This window comes from Eulemur rufifrons, chromosome 17, assembly GCF_041146395.1.
Source record: "Eulemur rufifrons isolate Redbay chromosome 17, OSU_ERuf_1, whole genome shotgun sequence".
In the NCBI taxonomy this organism is placed as follows: Eukaryota; Metazoa; Chordata; class Mammalia; order Primates; family Lemuridae; genus Eulemur; species Eulemur rufifrons.
In genome coordinates this window covers 55,205,261-55,228,805 of record NC_090999.1, presented here as the reverse complement: position 1 = coordinate 55,228,805, position 23,545 = coordinate 55,205,261, and the positions used below count along the sequence as shown (strand labels likewise).

Genomic DNA, 23,545 nt, shown 5'->3' with positions numbered 1-23,545 from the left:
GGGAATGAAATTTATATTTCATGAGGTTATTAACCAATATTATTCATTAATCATATGCATGTTCAAAATATGGCCTTTGAAATTAAGCAATGTGAGATACTGTATTTTCTATCCAGAATTGTCATTAGTTAACTCATTGATTTAAGTCATAAGATACATATCACTTTCACAGTTTTAATGTGAAATTAAAACCCAACTTAATTAAAAATCAAGGCACATTAAATTTTACTTTTGCTATATGCATGAATTATTTGCATTAAAAAATAGATATTAAAATGGTAGTTACCAATTATTTGTGTTTATCTTTTTTGGACCATAATAGTGACACCTGGAAAATTTGAGAAATCCAGAAAAGTTGAGAATTAGATACAAAATTATGCAGCAATAATTACTGTATTCCTTCACTTTCTTTGCATAAAGGTGTACATATCTACAGATGTGCTTTTAAGATTCTCCTGGCTATTCTTGCTTATTTATTTTCCATATGGACTTCAGAATCAGTTGTCTGTTTCAAAAATAACTTGTAATAATGTAGGTTCACCTTAAATTTATGGGTTATCTTTACAGTGTTGTCTTCCAATGTAAAAGCCTGGTATATCAGTTGTCTTAGTCCATTTTATGTTGCTATGAAAGAATACCTAAGATTGGATAATTTATAAAGAAAAGAGGTTTATTTATCTCAGTGTTCTGCTGGCTGAGAAGCTCAAGGGCATGGTCTTGGCTTCTGGCCAGGGCTTTTGTGCTCCATCACAACCTAGTGGAGAGGGGTCAAAAGGGAAGTGGACTCATGTGAAGTCAGGGAAACCTGAGGGGCATCTTGGCTTTATAACAATCCACTCTTGGGAACTAATTTATTCCTGAGTGAACTCACTAACTGGAGAACAGCACAGTACCATTCCTAAGGGATCTGCCCCCATAACCCAAATTCCTCCCACTAGGCTTCACTTCCCAATACCACCACACTGGGGTTCAAATTTCAATATGAGTTTTGGTGAGGACAAACAAACCATATCCAAACTATAGCGTGTGGTTCTACATTTATGTTCTTCCTTATTTTAAGGTTTGGTGAGTTTTTTTCTTTGATGCCAATGTTGCATGTTTCTTATTAAACTTATTCCTAGATATTTTAGCTTTTTGTTCTAGATGCTATCATAAAAGGAGTCTTTTTTCCATTATGTCTTTAATCTAGATGTTAATTTAATTAAATTATGAAGGCTGTAGATGTATATATTTTAATTGTGTCCCCAGCCACCGTACTCAATTTCCTTAATGTCTATAATCGTTTTTCACTAGATTCTTTTGGGCTTTTGGGCTAAACAGTCATCCTCAAGTACCAGTTTTGCGTTTTTAAAATTTTTCGTACTTTCTCTTATTCCTGATTGTTTTAGAAAGTGCTTCGAAGTTTACCAAGTAAACATATTGCTGGCCGTTATATGAGATTGACATGTTTTATCTACCTGTATGTGTTGGAAATACCCTTTATTATATATTCCTGCACCTTGTTCAACCATCTCTTACTAGACTCCTGTGAGGCAGGCACATGCTCAGGTCCTGGAGAGTCAGAGTCTGATAACATAATGTCCACCCTTCAGGGATGAGTGTTATAATAAAGATATCAGTTTGCCATAGAAATAGAAAAGAGAGTTCTACATGAAGTAGGAGAAGGGAGGCAGATAGATTCAAGGAGACTTCTTGGAAAAAGGTACACTTGAGCTGAATTTTGAATAGAGTAAGTTCACTTCCATTTTACTTTGACTGGAAACCTATGATTTTGTTTGACTGTGGAAACTTACATTTTCTTAAAATTTCTGTGTTAGATTTTAGCTTTTAAAATAAGAATTGAGCTATTAAATACATATTACAGTAGAGTATTTATCCGAAATGCTTGGGACCAGAAGTGTTGCAGATTTCAGAGGCTTTTTTTTTTTTTTTTTTTGGAATATTTTTATTAAACTTACCAGTTAAGCAGCCCTGATGTGAAATCCAAAATGGTCCAGTGAGCATTTCTTTTGAGCATGACTTTTGAGTATAATGTCAGCACACGCAAAAATTCAAATTTTGGGACATTTCATATTTCAGATATTAGATTAGGGATGCTCAACCTGTAATGAATAACTTAAAGAATCACAGTGAAAGAGTAGGTGATTTCTTTCACCGAAGTCTAATATAATAGCCTAGTATTTGTCACCCCATGGAACAGGATAGTTTAAATTTAAAGTATATTTATCCTAGAAAAAGTTCAGAATTAGAAACTTTTGTCAACGTTTAGTGTATCTCCCCATTCTCCAGCCAGCTTTACAGATATAAAGCAGAGACTTAGGCTAATGACTCTGCTAATGTCATATAGCCATCTGTCAGCAGAAGTTGGAGACTTTAGAAGTCTTCATGATTCTGGTCTTAAGCGTTGTTGGAGGTGTCATTCTGTTTGCCTTTTTGAGGAAATAAAAACATGATTCTTAATATGGAATTGTCAGGCAATTTTTTACCTGTGCAGGTTTTCTTGTGATACTAATCTTTTTTTTTTTTTCTTTTTAGTCTGCTATTTTCAATTTTCAGAGTCTGTTGACTGTAATCTTGCTGCTTATATGTACCTGTGCTTATATCCGATCCTTGGCACCCAGCGTCCTGGACAGAAATAAAACTGGGTATGTTACTAACGATATCTGATCATCTAAATTAGTTTTTATTGACATCGAATGTAAATTACCGTAAAAGTTATTAGGTAATTTAATTCCTATGTGTAATTTGGTTTTGTGATAACTTTTTTACGTTATTTGCACCCTCTGTTTTTAAATATTCAAAAACTTTACATTCACAGTATCTTACTAAATCAAAAAATAAATTTCAAAAGTGATCTGAAATGTGTTAAACTGTAAAAAGCATATGGGGGATTTTATTTAACCTACTGAATGTAAAAACAGATGTTATTTGTCTATCAGTTTTTCTGACGATGCCCATTTCCTTTATAGACAATTGTCTTCTCTTCGTTCCACCTTTTTTGCTAAGCTCTCATTGCACTCAATCAGTATTTCATCCATTTGTTGACATTATAGCATCTTATTTGTTGCTTAGTTGTACATGAAGTCTTTCTACCCAAGCACTCGTTTTCATTTCCTCCTTCCCTTCTCCTTCCATTCCTGACTCTTAAATTACCGTTAAATCATATAGTAGAAATCAATAAATACTTATTCCCATTGATTAGTTGCTTGGATTTCTAATAATGTCTATCTAAATGACACTTACATATTTATTTCATTAAAGAATTATCACATAGTAGAATATAATATTTGTACTTTTCTGATTCTCTTATGAAAATTCTCTTTTGAAAGAAAGTAGGTTGCATTTGGAAATGTCTGCTCCTTATTCCTTTGGGAGCAGGAATACATTCATAACACGCTACATTAAAAAAAGAGTTCTCAGGGCTGCCAGCCTTACAGTAGAGGTTGAGTGGTAGTATATTTCTCCTACATAAAGATTTTTAAAAAGCATGTCTATTTTTACATTTTAAAATATATATTAATACAGTCAACTATATTTAAAGCTTTTCTTTAAATCTTTGTTTCTACTTATATAAATGTTAAGTGCCATTTTATTAGGTCATTAAATATGAAATGTCCAATTTCAAATGAAAAGGTAGTTTATTATATCTCAAACAAGAAGCAGTACAGTTAACCAAAGTATGCACCTAAACTATCGACACAGTTTTGCCATCTTAACGGTAGCTTATTTATGCCAGCAGCGAAGAAGCCTGGAGAGTGAGTGCCAATAAAAGCTCAAAAGGTGTTTTCCACAGCTTGTTAAGAATTGAATATTTTTCCTTGAAAGAAGTGGTCCAAAGCCTGGAAGAAGTGGTAGTCTGTTGTGCACGGTCTGGGGAATATGGTGGATAACAGAGAGTTCAAACAATGTTTGAACAGCATTGTGTGACATGTGGTCAAGTGTTGTCTTACAAGATGATTGGCCTATCTCTGTTGACTGATCTTGGTTGCTTTAATCACAAGCATCCTCATTATTTCATCCAGTTGGTTACGGTAGACATTTGCTATAATCAATTGACCAGGTTTCATGAAGCTGTGGTAGATAATACCAGTGCTGGGTGACCAAACTTGATTTTGGACTGTGTTTAAGCACTTCGCGTTATGTAGCCATTGTGCTGAATGCTTGCGATTGTCAAAAAAAAAATCCATTTTCATCACATATAACAATACTGTGTAGAAATGGTTTGCCTATATATTGCGACAGCAAAGAAAGGCAAGCTTCCAGATGCTTTCTCTTCTGATGCTCATTTAATTCATGCAGTACCCATCTATACCGCTTCTTTACCTTGCCTATTTGTTTTAAATGGTCCAATATTGTTGGAATAGTAACGTCAAACCTTGCTGCTAATTCATGTGTAGGTTGAGATGGATTTGCTTCCACTATAGCTTTCAGCTCATTATCCATCTTGGTCTCAGGTCACTCATGTGGCTTATTTTCAAGATTAAAATCACCAGAATGGAACTTCTCAAACCATCTATGTCCTGTGCATTCATTAGCCACATCCTTCCTAAACACTTTGTTGATATTTTGAGCTGTCTATGCTGCATTGGGTTCCACAACAGAGTTCATATTCAAAAATAAGACAAATTTCTGACTAATCCATGGTATCACAAAAATTGCTCTAAAAAAATTTTTGAAAGATAATCACAAGCCAAACTCTGTGTCTGAAAGAATGAGGATGTACCTCCACAATAAAAATAAAACTATAAGTGTCAGAGTGAAATGTCAAACTTAGTACTTAAGGAAATCAGACATTTCATATTTAATAACCTAATATTTTGATTTGTACATAAGATATTTTCTATAGAAAAAATTTTTACAGGCCCTGTCCTTTTCTGTTACAATGTATGTTTTTATGAGACTCATGATAAATTTTTCTTTCATTATAGAGAGAATATACTATGCTTTGGTATAGATATCTAGATAGATTGGATAAAATAAGTTCTTAATGATTTCGCTATTTAACTTCATTTTTTGCTGCTTCAAATAATGTAGAACTAAGCAGCAGAAGAAAAATCCTTTGTACTTTTTTTCTAGTTTTATAGACCCGATAGCATTATCAGCAGGTATTATACTTATTGATATATAGCTATAGTAACTAAGCAGCATAATTGCATTTTTTCTTATCAAGTAACAGTTCCTATTTTTTTAATAAATATCATTTGGAATATTACAGAAATATGTAGGTAGAGAAATATGTGGGGGGAAAAGCCAAAGTGGTACTGATAAGTCTCTGAGTTGCCAAGTTAGAATTCTTTATTTCTTTGATATGCTTTTAATATGTTAGCTGTGTTGTGCCAATGTCTTAACAATATTTTAAGTTACTTCTAAAATATTGGACCTGAACAGACCTTGACTTTTTGATCTATCTTCTGGTTGCAGACTGTGTTCTGTGGAGCTCTAAGCTTCCTGTGAAGGGGCTGTAGGTGTCCTGCTCTGGGTCCCTCAGCTTGCTCCTGCAACCAGAGTAGCTTTAAATTATTAATGCTGGTTATAATCAATAAGTTCTAGAATCAAGGAACCACGGCTTTGCAAATGCCTAACCTATTGTCTTCCATTTTTTGAAGAAGAAATGTAAGACAATTTTAAGTGATATCTGGAGTTACTGTCACATATGCATTTACCCTGTGAATTACTGGACACAGAACATGTTAATCACCATTCTGAGAATTTTCTGTGTAATCGCTCATTTAATCTTCATAACAACCCTGTGAGGGTAGGTGCTATTGCTAAAGAGAGAAATTAATTTGCTCACAGTTATGCAACCAGTAAGCAGGACTGAATTTAAGCATAATCTGGCCTTTATATTATGTTAGTTTCAGGAATGTATGGCTTTTGTCCTTTTATTCCTACAGTAAAATTTTTTTACCTGTCAAAATGTTCATCCTTTGAAATAAACTTTTATTTTTGCTAATTCCATTTAATCTAAACTAAGAGACCTTTTGCTTTGAAGTCAGGAAGTTATTATACTTCGAAGGAGGAACATAAATAGAACTTAATTGAAGCAGTATTTTCTTTCATTCTTACCCATTCAGATATAATGACTCATTAGCCAGCCATTCCTTCAGACAAAAAAAAAAGTATACTATAAATTTCCCTAAAATTTAAGTATGGAGATTTTCTTGAGCTAATAATCCTAATTTATGCAACAAATAATGTTAATTTATCTTAATTTTTAACCATATGTAATGCCATTCATAATTCTTTTCTTTTGTCTGGCCAACAAAATGGTGTCTATAATGTTTTTATTTTTTTCAGATATCTCTATTCATTGATTACTCACTTTTTTCTTAAAGGTAGTGCTTTTTATACATGCCAAATAAATAGTATATTCATATAATATGTAATTCACAATATAGTCATTCATAGAACTGAAATGAACATCTTAATTCTAGAATATCTGTTTTTAAATGCCATATTTAACGAACTCATCTACAGTGTCCCCTAAAAACTAGGAAGTTTTCTACTTATATTGAAAACATAGGCACATTTTATTTTTATTTCTCCTTATTAAATGACACATAAGTAAATACTATTAATACGATTGGATTCCATAATTATAGGTTATTTAAATATAGAGCTACATTCTATAAGAATTACATTTTTCAATATGAGTATTTTAATGTCAATTTATCTAAAACTTGTTTATCATTTTCTCAAAATTAATGCTTAATTAAACTGGCATATACATTTTCTGCTTTTGAAAGTAAAGTACTTCATACAGAAAGCCCTTGTGCAAATTTTTGCCACTCCCACATTAATTTACCCTGGGTTTGACCTGTGACACCACATATATTCTAGTTCATAGTAATTTCTATATAAAAATTGATGATTGATAAACTATTGTGTCCTACTTTCATACATAAATGGTAGCTTGACATCAAATAAGCAGATTTCAGATTTGAAGCAAAACATTAAAGGTTAATAAACCAGTATATAATTAATTCTTTATGTAATATTGAGAGAATAATTTACCATTCCCAGTAATAAATAGCCACTTTTTTTTTTTATTTTGTGCAGACTGTTGGGTATATTTTGGAAGTGTGCCAGAATTGGTAAGTGCCTATACTCTCGCCATTTCTTCAGCTGTAAATTGTTGACCAGTTTACTTAACATTACATTCTCACAAAATAAATGTAAGTTTTAAAAGGGCAGCCTTCTCAAAACATTTTTGCAAAAGTTTCTAAGTTGCACCACGCTCTTTGCCTTATGCTATATAAAATTAGATTTGTTGGATACTTGATAATAATTCATTAGCGGAGAGATGGGAAATATTTAGAAAGTCTCTAATTCAGATATCCAATACCATGCATCCCTGGTTTTGAGGAGATTTCAAACAAAAGCATATAGTTTTATGCACATGTTCATGGTATAAAGCATGCTGTTGTGTATGTTGTTTATCCTTTTGATAACTGAAGATGGATCTTCTATCTAATAAAAGTCATTCAGAGTAGCCATCTAAGCTTAATCATTTTATTGCCCTAATTTAAGTCATGTAATGTTTAACTGTTTTGTGTATTGAACACATGTGGTCATAGCTGAGCTTTGTCCTGACTAAAATTCAGGTAATGTGGTTTTCATCTAACTATTCATAAGATTAATAGCATCATACATGTGTTTATACATAGATATATAATATATTCTTATCCCATCACTCATATATATATCATTGAGCACTGTGCCCAGAACATAGTAGTATACTCACAAATGATTGTAAAGTGAATAAATCAAAAGGTATTTTATTGCTGTAATTCACCAATGTTCTTGAAAATAGATTATACCCTTTTGTTAACATTCTTAATTCTGACAAAAGCATTTCAGGGCATTTATACATATACCACTTGCACTGAAAATGAATATTTCTTGTCTTCTTTGTAATCATTAATATTTGTTTGACCAATAAAAAAATGTTTGGTTTTAGTATTGTTCATCTAACATTGAATTTATTCATAACTACTTTTTTCTTTTATAAAGCTGTTAGACTTTCATAATGAGAAATAAATTTTCTACATTTGACATTTAATCTAGTTAGCCAATCTGACAGCACCCCGAATTCCCCAAACTAGTCCCTTTTAATAGAATGAGGTGTTTAAGAATCATCTTCCTTAGATAAACTACGTTCCCTTTAAAGTATTGTCTTATTTTGGTTTTCACCTTCTCAGAAATGTGGAAAATTTAGAAGATGGTCCGTAACAGGAAACAAAATTGATTAGAGACTGAAAATATAAACTAAGTTCTTATGATGCAGGCATACCTCAGAGATACATTATGGGTTCAGACCACTGTAATATAGTGAGTCACACAAAAATTTTTTGGCTTCCCAGTGCATATAAAAGTTATGTTGACGTTATCCTATAGTCTATCCAGTGTGGGATAATATTATGTCTGAATAAACAATGTACATACCTTAATTTAAAAATATTTAATTGCTAAAAAAAAAAAAAGTGGTAATGATTATCTGACCCTTCAACGAGTCTTCATCTTTTTGCTGGCAGAGAGTCTTGCCAGATGGCTGCTGATTGATCAGGGTGGTGAATGCTGACATTTGAGGTGACGTTGGTAGTTCCTTAAGACAACAATGAAGTTTGCCGCTTGGATTGACTTTTCCTTTCCCAAAAGGTTTCTCTGTAGCATGCAGTGCTATTTGATAGCAATTTACTTACAGTAGAATTTCTGTCAAATTTGAAGTCAATCCTTTCAAACCCTTCACTGCTTCACCAACTAAATTTATGTAATAGTCTTGAATCCTCTGTTGTCATTTCAACGATATTTACAGCATCTTTACCAGGAGTGGCTTCCATCTCAAGAAACCTTTTTTTTTTTTTAAACTCATCCATAAGAAGCAACACCTCATCCATTCAAGTTTTATCATGAGATTGCACACTTCAGGCTCCCCTTCTAATTCAAGTTCTCCTTGCTCTTTCCACCACAATTGCAGTTATTTCTCCACTGAAGTATTCAGTAACCCATGCTATGAACAGATATGCTGTCATCTAGACTTTGTCATTCCATCTCTAGAGTACAGGCAAAGTAGGTTTAGCATAATTCTCAGGGGCTCTAGAATTTTTAGGATGGGAAATGAGCACTGGCTTCAGTTTAAAGTCACTACCTGCAATGGCCCCTCATAAAAGAGAGTCTGTCCTTTGAAGCTTTGATGCCAGACGTTGACTTCTCTCTAGCTGTGAAAGTCCTAGATGGTATCTTCTTCCAATAGAAAACCATTTTATCTACATTGAAAATCTATTGTTTAGGGTAGCCACCTTCATAATGATCTTTCTTAGCTAGATCTTCTGGATAATATGATGCAGTTTCTCCATCAGTACTTGCTGATTTACCTTGCACTTTTATGTTATGGAGATGGTTTCTTTCCTTAAACCTCATGAACCAACCTTTGCCAACTTCGAATTTAAGGGAATGTCATGGCTGGTTTGATCTTCTATCCAGACCACTAAACCTTTCTCCATATCAGCAATAAGGCTATTTCACTTTCTTACCGTTTATGTATTCACTTTTAATTTCTTTCAAGAACTTTTCCTTTGCATTCACAACCTAGCTATTTAGCAAAGGTGGCCTAGTTTTAGGCCTGTCTTGGCTTTCAACATGCCTTCCTGTCTAAGCCTAATCATCTCTAGCTTTTGATTTAAAGTGAGAGATGTGCAACTCTTCCTTTCACTTGCACACTTAGAGGCCATTGTAGGATTATTACTTGCCCTAATTGCAACGTTGTGAGTCAGGTAATAGGAAGGCCAAGAGATGGGGGAATGGCCAGCCAGTGGAGCAGTCAGAACACACAGATTTATCGGTTAAGTTTGCTGTCTTACGTGGGCGTGGTTCATGGCACCCCAAAAGAAAATGATCAAAAATCACTGATCAAAGATCACCAAAACAGATATAATAATGCGGAAATAGTGTGAGAATTTTCAAAATGTAGACATGAAGTAAACATGTGCTGTTGGAAAAATAGTAAAAATGGACTTGTTCAACACAGGGTTGCCATGAACCCTCAAATTGTTTTAAAAAAAAATGCAGATCTACAAAATGCACTAAAATGAGGTATGCCCATACTTAGAGATTTTTCTAAAGAAGATGTGGGAATTGATGTAATATATATGAAGACAGTCATAGCATAAACTAGTCTTCAAATCTTTAAAGCATCTTCTAAGATTCATATTTATTTGCCATTTAAATAATTTTGAGAGTAGGTTTTCTTCCCTTGAGCTTTTAATGATAGGCCAGACCCATTAATGGGGGATGTTGTAAGCATAATACTAAATTATCCAGAAGCCCTTTCTAAGTCTGTGATGATGAGATCATAAGATTCTTTGACCTTTCAAGGTTTCGTGCTATAGAAAATGATAGTATAAGCATAAAGGGCTTCACAGAAAAGTACCTCTTTCAAGGCCCTACTTCTGATATAGAGACTATTGAGACAGGCTTTATCTTCCAGAGAAATCAGTATGCTTTTTACTTATTAAACTGTTTTTCCTCAGTGTTCTTTGTCATGCTTTGTTCTCTTTTATGGTGATAGGGATGGAAATCTTTCTTTTGTAAGAAGTATCATTGACTTTAAATTGGTAAAAGCACAAATATAGTCTGGATAAGTAGTTGTCAGGGAACATTTGGCAACACAGTTTGTCACAAATGGACTGGGGGACATATACTGAGTATAGGTCAGGGATGTCGCTAAACATCCTGAGATGCACTGGATAGCCCCTCGCAGCAGAATTATCCAGCTCAAGATGTCCATAGCAGTGGAGTTGAGAAGGCTTGGCCTAGATTTACAAAGATTTGTGGTGCAGATTTATCTGGCACTCGGTCATGCACAACAGCTGCAAACCCTGAAATAACAGAAGAAATCTTACGCACTTCAAAAAGACCCAAGAAAAGAAAGATAAAGAGACAAAATAGCACCCTTGATGGCTAATACTCATAGCTAATGGTAAATGTAAATATATGTACATAAAACAAATTGTATGCTTCAGAGACAAGTCACCCTGAAAAAGAAATTTTAAAATATTGCCAAGGAACAGAGTGGCAAAAATACCTCAAATAATCTGCAAAGAGAGAACGTAGTAGAAGAGCAAGTCTGGAGTTAGGAGGCTGAGTTTTCATCTCAGTATTATCATTAAGGTGCTAATAAAGAAAATATTATGGTATTTTAAATCTGTTTTATGTAATAAATTAGAGAAATGTGTACAGCTCCATTCGGTAGCCAACTCAAGTGACCCCTTTGTTCACAATTATTACTTGAGAGTATAGTTAAAAGCTTAAGACATCTAGTTTGTAGCTTTCTTAATGATTTCCTGTGTTTAATCTATTTCTATGTGTAATTATAAATAGTGCCTTTTCTTTTTTCCTTGTTCATTTAGTTCCATTTTCCTCTCTTGACCATACAAATGCCATAGGTTGAATCATTCAGTTAAAGTGTTCATTCTTGACAATTACGTAAAACCATTACCTTTTCATTTTGGCAAAGTGGCTTAGAAAACGTTGATTCTAATATGCTGCTTTCTCAAGCACATGCTCTTCTCTTATCTTGACACAGAATATATCCACAAAGAAAGGATGCAATTTTAATGGGAAAAGACCCAGCCAAATCATCTTATCATGTTACACATCACATTACAGCAACTGGTTTACATTCACTTATACAGACCTAAGACCAGACAAGAAGTGACATTCTTACCCAAGTTCAACCAAAGATGTTTAGCTCTACCACATGGCAGTTTCTTTTAAGAAAATTAAAAACAGGAAAATGAAACCCGTGTGTAAATTACAGCATTCTAAATCGGAGGTTGAAGAAGGGAAGAACTTCCTCAAAAACTAATTTCCAACAGATGCAAAACTTAGGAAAGTATTAATTTCTTTTTTAGGTATTTAATAAGACTATATTAGACAATGAGAGTATCTAGCCCTAATAAGAGTGACAAGCTTGCTTTATGAAACCTTCCCGAAATTTATGTACAAATGGGATTGTTTTGTTTGATGACTTCGGTTTTTTACCCCAAAAGAATTTTCATTGTTTAAAATTATGACCCAAGATGCTTTTTAATTTTAAAATTTTAAAAGATTTCTTTTTTCAGTTGAGGTGGTGGTGTTGTAAAAACACTTTCTCTCACTTTATAGACTTTTCTTGAGCTGGAACGCAGTCCATTAAATGTCTATTGATAGAAAAAACACTTTCATAAAACACCAAATGTTTGTTTTTTGTGTATGTATATAATGTTTTCTATGGAAATTGTCATTGAGCAGATACAAATATGCAAACTTATAAAATATGGCTCTGTGAGCTCAGTGAGGAAGGTCTAAAAGTTTTACCTAGAGAATTTTAGTTAATAAGGTGGGTCAAGATTAACGTTTTCCAGAGGTAGTTAACTAAGCTTTCTAAGTGAAATAAGGAACTTAGTTACTGGGGAAGAGTTGATTTTAAACATCATAGAAAAACACAAGTGAGGGGAGTATAAAATGTCTCTGCTAGAGGGTACCAGGTGCGTACCAAGATTATTTCTAGATGTAGTTTCTTTCTTCTTAAGCTGCCCTTAAGGCAGCATATAAATGCCTGATATCCTGTGGATTAGTACAGCCTTGCAATTACTGAAGAAACAGGAAAGAACAAGATGAGTTTGAGTTAACGCATAGTCACAGGATCTCTGTCTGTAAGACAATTTTTTTTTTTTTTTTTTTTTGAGACAGAGTCTCACTCTATTGCCCAGGCTAGAGTGCCGTGGCGTCAGCCTAGCTCACAGCAACCTCAAACGACAATTTCACAAGCCAACTTCAGAGGTACTTCATGCAAAGGAAATTCTGCAAATATAAGTATTCCTTAAGCACATGTGAAAAATTGACTCATAAAGAAATGGTGGTTTTAGTTCTACATTTCTAACTCAGAGTAATCATACTAGGAAGGACGTGATACAAAATCTATCTCAGAAATAGTTTTTTCTGATGTTTTTTATAAAGCATTTTATTTTATGTCTATTTTTTTAAATGCAGTTTTATCAACCACCCTCTGTTTATTTTCATCCATGAATGCTTTTCCTCCCTTTCCCTTTAAGTGTCATGAATTAATACCAAGGCGGAAAGAAATTGTGACTAACAATTGTATGTTGGATTTCTTTTCATAGATGGAAATTTTTTTCTTTTTAAAGGAAGTAAACAATATTTCTTTGGCTTCAACTGAGTTGTTTGAGATCATTTCTCTTAGGTCTGTCCTACATTCTGCATTGTGTTTAATGTCTGAGTTTATGCAGTGACACAGGAATGGCACTTTCAGAGTTTTCTAAATATATGCAAATGAGATGGTCTTAGAAATAAATTGGTATAGTTTAGCCCTGCAGTCCCCAACCCCTGGGCCACAGATCAGACAGCAAAGCTCTGGTGCTGCCACCGCCAACCCCACCCTGGCCATGGAAAAATTGTCTTCCATGAAATTTAGGAAATAGGCAAGCGAGGAAAGCTTCTTCTGTATTTATAACCCCTCCCCACCCTGGTGCCAAAAAGGTTGGGGACCACTGGATTCTGTATTGCATTTATTTTATGTTGCATCTAGTTCCTTGTTTTGGCCTCCACCCGCAAATATGTGGGACTCATAGGCAAGAACTTTATCTTGATTCTTATTTCTCACTTTTCCCATTGTGACTGATAACCTTATACGCAGGTTAGCCACTCAGTCAAGATAAATATCTCCCTTTTTTTCAACAGGTGAACGGAAAAGTCCTTATGTTGCAGTATGCTGTATAGTGATGGCCTTCAGCATCCTCTTCATGCAGTAGCTTGGAAAAATGCCAGAATTTAATTGCCATCAGATTTCAATGTGAACAAGGACTTATCTGCAAAAAATAATGGAAAGAACAGTTAACCCTTTATCTCCAAACATGGAATGAGATAAATTTCCAGATGCTGTTCTCTATTTTTTTGTTATTGGACCAATGTTCTATATAAATGATTAAGATGTAACCATTTAATACTCAGAGAATTTAATAGTCTGTAACAATCAACCTCAGTACTGTCATGACAATATTACATTCTGCAAATGTCATTCTTTGTGTCAGACACCAATTTTTAGTGAGGTATCTCTAAGACACACAGTGGAAAAGAAAATAGTAAATTACTCAAGTTCCTTTCACTATGATTTGGAAATGACAAATCTTTATAGAATGAGACCTTTTTTGTACTAATGTTTTTGTTGAGAAAAAAATGATTCAATTTGTGTTGGTAAGGATTGCTTTCATATTTAATAATGCTTGCTTTTTCTCTGGGGACACCATTTTGATCATTAACCAGTGTACCTCTACTCCTGGCAAACTGTACTTTATTACAGGTGTTTAAAATATTTAAAATAAGCCCATGCAATTTTTAAGGAAAAAGATAAATGAGGTATGACTTAAAAGTGGTATTGGGGAAATGTTCATATTTAAAATAAGAGGATAGAGACGACCCACTGGCATAGTAGCCTCTGATCCCTCTGGTCAAGTGTAGGTGAATGTCACAAGCATAAGTTTTACCAGTTAGCTGTTGTTCTGTGAAAAAGAGAACATTCTCAGAATTAGAAGAGTAATGCAGAATAATTATAGAATGATAATCCTAGAAGCATTAAAAGTCTCAGGTCTTCAAAAAATGAAACATTTACTTTAATTGCCCCCAAATGAACTGAATTTTGGGTTTGTTTGGTTTTTTTTTTAATACAGCACTTTGTTTTTTTGTGAACTTGAACTGGAATCGCTTGTGTAACTTTGTAGATGATAAACAGTTTTCAAATCTACTTACTCATATGCTCTGGCGTAAGTGTCTTTGGGCTTTGATAGTGAAGGGAGAGACCTTCAACAACTTTAAGTCTAGGCAAGAGGAATATAGGGAGTGTGACTTATAAATTTTACAATAGGGCAATTATAACTTTATGGTCAACATTTCTTAAAGTTCAACTGAAATTCAGCTAAAATTTCAAAGCTAAGAGATGCTTAAATCTTAGCTAAATATTACCTATAGAAACAAAGTATGAAATTAAAAGCTACCAATTTTTAAAGACTGCTTTAAACTACTTAGAATGAGTTCTAGGAAACATCTAAGTAAACTCTATTATGTGTTGCTTGTTTAGTTTCTGGGGGGAGTTGTTTGTTTTCTGCAAAAGAGCTATTATAGGCTGTCAGTGTATTTATTTTATATGTTGGCATGTCTTTGGTTAAAGTGGTATGTTTTGCTTTAGACAGGGAATCAGGTTATGATAATTGTTACTAGTCTGAACTGCCTCTTGGGCTTTACATTAGGTCAAAGATTTTCACAGTATCCCAAATATTGGACTCTTGTCAGCATACGCATGCTGAGTAAGTCACCTTTCTGGGTCTGATTTCTAGGTGGCCATCTGTTGTCCAGCTCTGCTGCCAACTGAATTTTCTAAAAGCTGTGTCAACTAATCTTTTTATTTGCTTACACAATGCTAATACGAAAAGGGGAAGAATATTCTAGACAATCAGTAGTAAGACATTTGTTAATTTGGCATTTTGGAGGAAATAGGTGGAAAGTAGAGGAAGAAATAACTTCTTTGGAAAATTTGTGATAACATATGAAGCTTTTTGCTGTGTATAGATGCTAAACTGAGTGGGAGGCAGCTTATTTCTAACCCCAACCATTCTGACCTTTTGAAACACAAGCTCTTTGGGAGGTGGAGGAAAGACACAGGATCCTACGAAGAAAAGCAATTAGCATTTTCTTTAATGTATTTTTTTTTTTTTCAAAGAATACTGCTGAATCCTGTTCTCTAACCAAAGGACAGTGTAGGTGGTTTTAAGCCCACAGAATATTCAAATATTTCTCTGTGGTCTTGGTGGGGTGGTGAGATGCTAAAGAGGATTAAAGATCAACTTAAGCATTGGATGGACTGCCTCTGTCACGCAGACTTATTGCAGGGCTGGTTGGCATGATGGGCACTGAAGTCCTCAGCTTGCTGTGATCATTTGCTCTCCCTAGCCTCCTTTCTGCCTTCGGAATCTCTTGATTCCATCTCTCCTGGAATTTCTTTAGTGCTGATGCTGAGTTCCAGACTGACTTTAGCTGTGCCAGTGGCACATCTTTCCAGGCAGTCTTAACAGATGGTCAATGAAAAGGCCACAAAGTCTGTTGAATTCCCTCTGTGGCTTAAAAAAGTTGAGGTTCAAGTCCAGAGTCTTATTAATGCCTTGTTCTTTGAACCAGACACTATCCTGAATGCTCTTACATACTGGGGATAAGGGTAATATATAATTTGAAATAGACTCCTTCATCTAAGAAGTAAGATATCAGTCTAGTTTTATCTTGGAACAGAAGAGAGGTTTGAATGAACTAGCTTTTCCAAGTTTAAAAAGTCAAAAGTGAACAGAACTCTGCCTAATTTTGTGGAAAAAAAAATTAGCACTTGTAAATCGAATGTATTCCTTTCACCATTCTTTCTAGAAACATATAAGAGTACATACAGTATATTATCATTGAAGATAGAAAGGCACAGTTCCTTCCCTGTAGTAGTTCATAATGTAGTAGGTGAGAGAGAAAGTTCTGTATACAAAGTACGATGTGTTAGCATTTATTCTTGAGATAATCCCAGGATTCTAGAAGAAAACAATGATGGGTGACAATTCAGTAAGGATGTGAACTTCCTTCCAGAGGAGCAATGTTTAAGCTGAACTTGAGAATACTGTGCAAAAGCACAGTGGTATGTTAAGGACTATAAATACCTGGCTTGTGCCACTTGGGAAGTATTAACATGAAAACCTAGAAAGGTGAATAGAGATTAGATCCTAGACAGTCTTGTATTTTTCATTCCTATTACCTACCTCAAAATTGAAGTTGAAAATGTTTTCCCTCCTACCTAACACAAAACTACTTAAGGAAAAAAATAAAAATTCCTCCTTGGTGTATGTACAAATAAGGTTGAACGTGTACACGCCCACCCTATTTTGGACTAGGGATATAATAGTATACTGTCCAGAAATTGACCTGAATAGTATGTAAGGGAGAGGCAACTAACTAGTCAAGTTAGTATTTTTAGGAACTCTTAATAGCTCATACTCCATTGATGCCAAAAGCAGCCATGATTTTTAAAGCACACACCTGCACAAGAAGCAGAGGTAGTAGCATTATCTACATTTCCTGGGTGCAAAAAAAAATTTCCAGTAAGCAAGGACTTTATTTTCAAAGCCTTTGACAAGTTACTGTATCATAGGAAACTGAAAACAAAAATGGAAGATTCTTGGGGACCACTCCATGCTTTCTTTGATCAATTAACAGTAGATGTTCAAAACATGTACCTAATACCAGCATTGTGAATACCTTATTCTCAATAAGAAAATCACTACTACCTTCTGAAAAATGGGCTCATAATTATGTTATTTATATACTGCCTTCCATGGTTTCTTTTACTTTGCCCTCAACTAATCCCAAAGTAATCTGAAATGCTACTCCAGTATCAGGAAAAAAGGGGAGGTGGAAATATATTTCCTGTGATTCTAAGAATACAATCATCCTAATTTCTGGTTAGCTCATATGTCTAGTATGTAATAAAAAAATGAACTCTCGACTTCCTAGTTTTGTCTTATTGTCAGATGAATGAAAGCAGTTTGTGGGGCTTTAAAAATAGCCACCTTAGGCCGGGCGCAGTGGCTCACGCCTGTAATCCTAGCACTCTGGGAGGCCGAGGCGGGTGGATCGCTCGAGGTCAGGAGTTCGAGAACAGCCTGAGCAAGAGCGAGACCCCGTCTCTACTAAAAATAGAAAGAAATATGGACAACTAAAATATATATACACAAAAAATTAGCCGGGCATAGTGGCGCATGCCTGTAGTCCCAGCTACTCGGGAGGCTGAGGCAGGAGGATCGCTTGAGCCCAGGAGTTTGAGGTTGCTGTGAGCTAGACTGACGCCACGGCACTCACTCTAGCCCGGGCAACAGAGTGAGACTCTGTCTCAAAAAAAAAAAAAAAAAAAGCCACCTTTTTAGCAAGATAGGAATAGAAAAATTTTATATTCCTTTTACCTGCATTTTAAATCATGGCTGGTCAAGATTAGTTTGGGGTATTGTTTTGTATCTTAAAGCTGTTCAACATATTATATTGCTATTTCTTCAAGTAAGCTTTCAATAGCCTAAATGACTCTGGTGGTTTGCTTTGGATATGAAGTCTTTAATTCCACCCGAGATGATCAAAAGCTGATTCTGAATGAAAGTGACAATTATTAATTACTGACAGTTGTTTTCAACTTTGTCTTCCACTGAGACCCTTCAGATGCCCAAACATTCTGGCAAGTGGCTATCATTTTCTGTCCAAAATCTGTGAACAGTGCCCATCAGAGACATTATTCAGCCAATTTATACTATTTATTGAGAAATAGGAAAACTTGCCTTGCTATAAGGAACATGGGCTTCCTACAGTTATCTTCCCAGAACTGAATTTAAAAAAGACAAATCTTTGTCAGACCTATTACTAGAAAAAATTTACCTAACCAAATGAATTGCAACAACTAAATTTTCAGTTAGTTTTAGAGCTCAAAAAATATTTAAGATATAGACCATATCTTAGTTGTTTCCTTCACTGTATATTGTAAAGCTTCAATGCTTCATTTTACTACCGGTATTTTCCTATAAGACTATAGGAAAATCACTAGATTTCTGATTTCTAACAAGTCAAAATTCAGAATGTGTTTGCTTAAGATAATTGAATTTAATATATCCCGAAAAGCAAAATCTGTTTTTAATTCAGAGGGTTTACAATAATTTCCTTAACCGTAAACAGATTCATGTGGGCCAGCGAAGAGAGAAAAACATAAATATTGAAATAAGGGTAAGTTACTTCACACGCTTTGTGGAGGATGAGAACACTCAAGAACTCCATAATACCCGAACACTACCGTTTGAACTTTGACAAGGGAAGCAGCCTGAGAGCAAATGTGTAGAGGCCTATGGTTTGTTCCCAAAGTGCCAAAAGCTATAATTCACCAGCCACTTCAATTTTTTTTTTTTTTGATTACTCTCTGTCTAGGCTAAATACTGGACAAGTAATGTGCAAAGATACTGAACTGTTTAAAAAGAAATAAGAAAACATTTAAGGCATGAAGGATTTCAAGAAAGCCAGCATCAAAGAAAGAATCTTTGCAGTAAACTAAGTATTAAAAGTGATCTGTAGGCTCAAGACAACACCAAAAGATTTGACCTTGGAAATTAAGTTATAAAGATACTGCAAATACTCTGCAACATTAGGGCTCCAAAAAAGCAGAGGATAGTATTTTCCTTTTGATTTTATTTAGTAGAAATAGTTTACTCTTTGCTTTTTTAAAAGTATTTCCATCACAAGCATCTTGAAAGAAGTCTTAATTCAATCTCTTAACAGGAGTTTAACAAGAGAATTATTGAGACCTGCCATAAAGAACAGAAATAGGGGTAGAACTCAGGAGAATCTTTAAGGCCCCCCGAAGAATGGAAAATTAACCTCTCTGTCATTCCCAGTCCACAAGATGTAGGCCACCATATCTCTCATTTCATCCCTAGATGAATCCTTTGATTTGAGAGTTGTCTGTGTGCCAGACGCAGTGCTAGATCAGGGTTGCTCTTGTTATCATGGAACCTAGATTCTAGAGAAAAACCGGCTAACCAAAATAATTAAATAAGCATACACAACCCCCAGTAAGGACCCTGAAGAAAACAAGCCTGAAGGATTTAAGTGGTGTGGTCAGAGAAGGCCAGTACACAAAGTTGATGGTGAGGCTAAGACCTACTGCAGATACAGAATATGAATAAGGAGGCAGAAGGAACCTGATATTCAAAGACCCAGAGACAGGAAAGAGCTTGGGACTTGAACGGGTAAAGAAATTGATAGAAAACTAGCATGAAGAATGCCAGTTAATGTTACTAACTAGTTAATGTTTCTAATACTGAGTGAGGCAAACAATGGATAAGTTGGAATGAAAAGCCAAATCATGCAGGGCTTCAGGCCATAGAAAAGGCTGGCCAACCCATGCAAGGTATTTGACCTTACACAATTGTAGAATCTGGTATAGTAGTCTCTGTAAGGCTGTTGTCTTTGTGTCTAATGTGGGAGCTGAAATCTACACGGCAGGTAATCGGGAAGGGAAAGGTAGAGGCTGCGTCAGCTCATGTCACTCTGATCTTGGTGCTGTGGATGCCCCGCAGAAAGAAGCCAGTGCCCTTCCTTCATCTTGAAGTTAAATCCATCCGGCCCAGGAGTCTGGGCTGAAGGAGAGAAGGAGAGGGAAGAGTACTTGTAGGTCCACCTCCTGCTTCATGCTAAAAATGTTAGTCCACAGATCTGTTAAATGATGAATGAGCTATTAATACAAAGTGACTGCCACTTCATCTCTGCGGAATAAATTTCATTCAAAACTCCTGTGTTCTACGCTAACCGGAACTTTACAAGGAGGTCAGTTCTAGGAAATGTGGTTCAGCCTGACCAAGTTGACATGTTACAAAGTCATCATGCCCTCTAAGACCCTTCAACCTGGATCTCTTCCCAGCAACTCAAAACTTACTATGTCTGAAACAATTCTTCATCTTCCCTTATAAACCTGTTTCTCTATCTGGATTTTTCTACCACTTTCCTTCTATGCTCAAAACTTTCTAATCCTTTAAACTACTCCTTTTTTCTTTCTCATGTCCTCTTCTTACTACCCCCATAACTTATTTCCATGGTTTTTACCTCTGCATTGCCCACCCCAGGTGGATGTGTTCAAACTCAACAGGTGATTATACAATCCCACACACTGATTTCATATTTAGATTGACATAAGCTCCCTTCTGGAACCCCAGTAATAGAAAAGACCATTTTCCCCTCCAAAAGCACGTCGAGGGGAGTGAGTTATAGCAGAGGAGCTGGCATGCTATTATCATTATTTAAACCAAGAATAACACACTGTAGACAAGATGAAAGATCTAATAAAAATGTGTTCCTATTCCTGATTCTAAAACTTCAACAGCTGGGCTTTCCCATGTGGAATAATATTACATAAATAACTCAGCCAGGAAACCGAGAGGCTATGAAGAAGTCCAACAAAATGATAGATGATCGTGGACACTCTGGATATCACACCCAGTGGAATTACAAGGAAGTAAGTAAGTGGTCATTGGAAGATGCTGATGAGCTGGTGCCGGTATGTGTGAGCAGCAGATTTTACAGAACCTGACAATTACCTGAGCCATGTATCACTAGTTCTACAGAAGTTTCCTTTCTGCTTAAGCATAATAACACTGCCTAATCTAATCCCTAGGGACCTATTCTGCTCCGTCCAAATTTGTCATCTTTTAATTAGTCATGGAAATCTAGAGAAATTGGCTCTCAGAAAATAAACGTGTTGAGCTTTAAAACTGAAATAAGGTCTCAATTCTCATATTTAACTTTCTTTTAAAGGTGACAAATACCACTGAGTACATCTATTTAGTATTCTTGTCCACATAATCTAGTCAAAGCTCATGTTGCATTTCCTACTCCCACTTCTTCCTTTCACTGAAGTATATATAGTTGCAGTTATGGCACAAATGCCAAAGGTATTGTGAGAAAATAAGAGGAATAGAACTTCAGCCAAAGAAACTGAATGCGGTTCTCCTTTTCCATTTAAATGATGGGAAAGGGGTGAGAGGGAGTCACAACCCGTATGGTAGATGCAGAACTTAGGGACAAGTCTCCTTATCTTCCTTGGGTTTGGGTTAGAACCTCTCCAAAAGCCTTTGCAACTCTGAAAACCAATGACTCTCCTGTATTTATAGTACAAGTTGTTCTTCACTGGTCCCCACTTTATTTCTCAGCAGTTGCTTAAACATGGACAAAGAGCACTTGTTTTTTTCCAGGCATGTTCTTGGAAATCCCATTGTGACTAGAAGTTCTACATTTGTGAAATGTACCCAGGAATTTACCTTCCCAGAAATTGTGTGAAAGCTCATTTTGGTCTTTTTGAAGAGTTACAGGAGACATTCTGTGATTATGACAGTGGTTACTTCAGTAGAAAACATTCATGGAACATGTACTTATTACTCCTTTCTTTATGCAATTCTTAACCTTGTTTGTCTTACCAATATCAGCAAATTCAACTCACCAATTGTCTACACTATGCAAAGGAAAATATCCACATCAACTTGAAAGAAGACAAGGAGAAAAAAATAGAAAATTACTTCTATTATTATAATCATGCCTTTAATTATGTCTTTCCCCTACTCTCTGCCTTCTACGTGTTTTTACTTGTGATCCAAAGCAGCACACTCATGTAGCTGCCCCTTGACTATGAGCATCTAGCACAGTATGACTCACTAAGCAAGAGATGCTTCCTATTTTCCTCTGAATTACAAGCCCTGTGCTTGAGAGATGTTGCAATAATCCCCTTCAGAATCACGTGGAAGACAAACTTCCATACACCATTAGTCTCATTCCTAAGAATAATTTAAATTTTTTCTTTACAAAACTAAAATCTATGAATTGTAGGAAATTCAAAAAATGCAAATACACAAAAAGAAAAAGGTAAAGGTTTCCCGTAATCTTGCCAGTCCAAAATAACAACCAATAATGAGTCATGTAAAGATATCCATGTATAGATAAATAAAGCATATTTTTACAAAATGGGATAAAATAGAGCGTGCTAATTTGTTGACCCCTTTTTTCCTCTCACATAACAATATATTATGAACATCTTTTCACAAATTATAGATTTTAGCTATTATGTCTTTTTAAAATAATTGAAGAGTATTCCAGTGTAGAATACAATATAATTTATTTAACCTACATCCTGTTATTGGACACTTAAATTGTTTCAACTCTGGAAATAATATATTTAAAAGTAAAGCATAGCACAAATCCCATCAATGTCCTCTTAAGATTAATTTATATCACACATGTACTTATGTTAAATGGATATCCTAAGTTTCTACTTAGATCTGCGTGTACAGATCTTTTGTTCAGGATGAGTATATGTAGGCAAAAGAGTTGACTGCTTACCTCTGATTATTTCAGGTTCACTTGGAAATATCTTTCCACTCTACCCTACTTGTAACCTAAAATTACACCCTTTAAAAGCTTTGCATTCACGTTTTATAAATCTTTTGTAGAGTAGGGCATGATACATTTTAAATAATTGTCTCCCCCGGCCATGGGTCTTTGGATAAAGTACCTACGTGCATTAGGTGAGGGAACCAGCTACTGAAGTACCTTATCTGAATCCAGTTCTATTAAACATTGCAGGACACTGAACAAAATGGAGAAGAGCAACTATATTTTCAGAGCTTTCAGTGTGGAAACTGATGGTCCCCAGGCTGAGCAAAAGAAACTAGGTTATCTGGGAAGTACTAGAGTAATAGCAGATGCAGGAGCTTGAAAGGTGAGCTGAGGCTGTAGGCATGCCATAGAGCATTCAGACTAAAAAGCACCCCTGGATGCAGTAGCCTGAATGGCCTGTGGCCATCTATCTTACAGCCTTTGCTTTCAGTTTTCCTCATTCAGGGTGGAGTAGAACTGTAGTTCCATTGCCATAATGGAAGTTGTGGGGGATCAA

General features: G+C 35.2%; 1 protein-coding gene and 1 non-coding gene across 2 annotated transcripts in view; both read left to right on the top strand.

The window, feature by feature from the left end:
- TMEM167A (transmembrane protein 167A) overlaps positions 1-17,564 on the top strand; it is a 29,827-nt gene extending 12,263 nt beyond the window's left edge. The window contains exons 2-4 of the mRNA XM_069491958.1: positions 2,536-2,645; positions 7,060-7,094; positions 13,741-17,564. Of these exons, the coding sequence (XP_069348059.1) occupies positions 2,536-2,645; positions 7,060-7,094; positions 13,741-13,811 (216 nt within the window). The 3' untranslated portion in view covers positions 13,812-17,564. The remainder of the gene's footprint in view (positions 1-2,535; positions 2,646-7,059; positions 7,095-13,740) is intronic.
- On the top strand, positions 3,338-3,472 carry LOC138398555 (small nucleolar RNA U109). Its single transcript, XR_011236029.1, has one exon. It is a non-coding gene; the product is annotated as a small nucleolar RNA U109 (small nucleolar RNA).
- Positions 17,565-23,545: the final 5,981 nt, after the last annotated feature.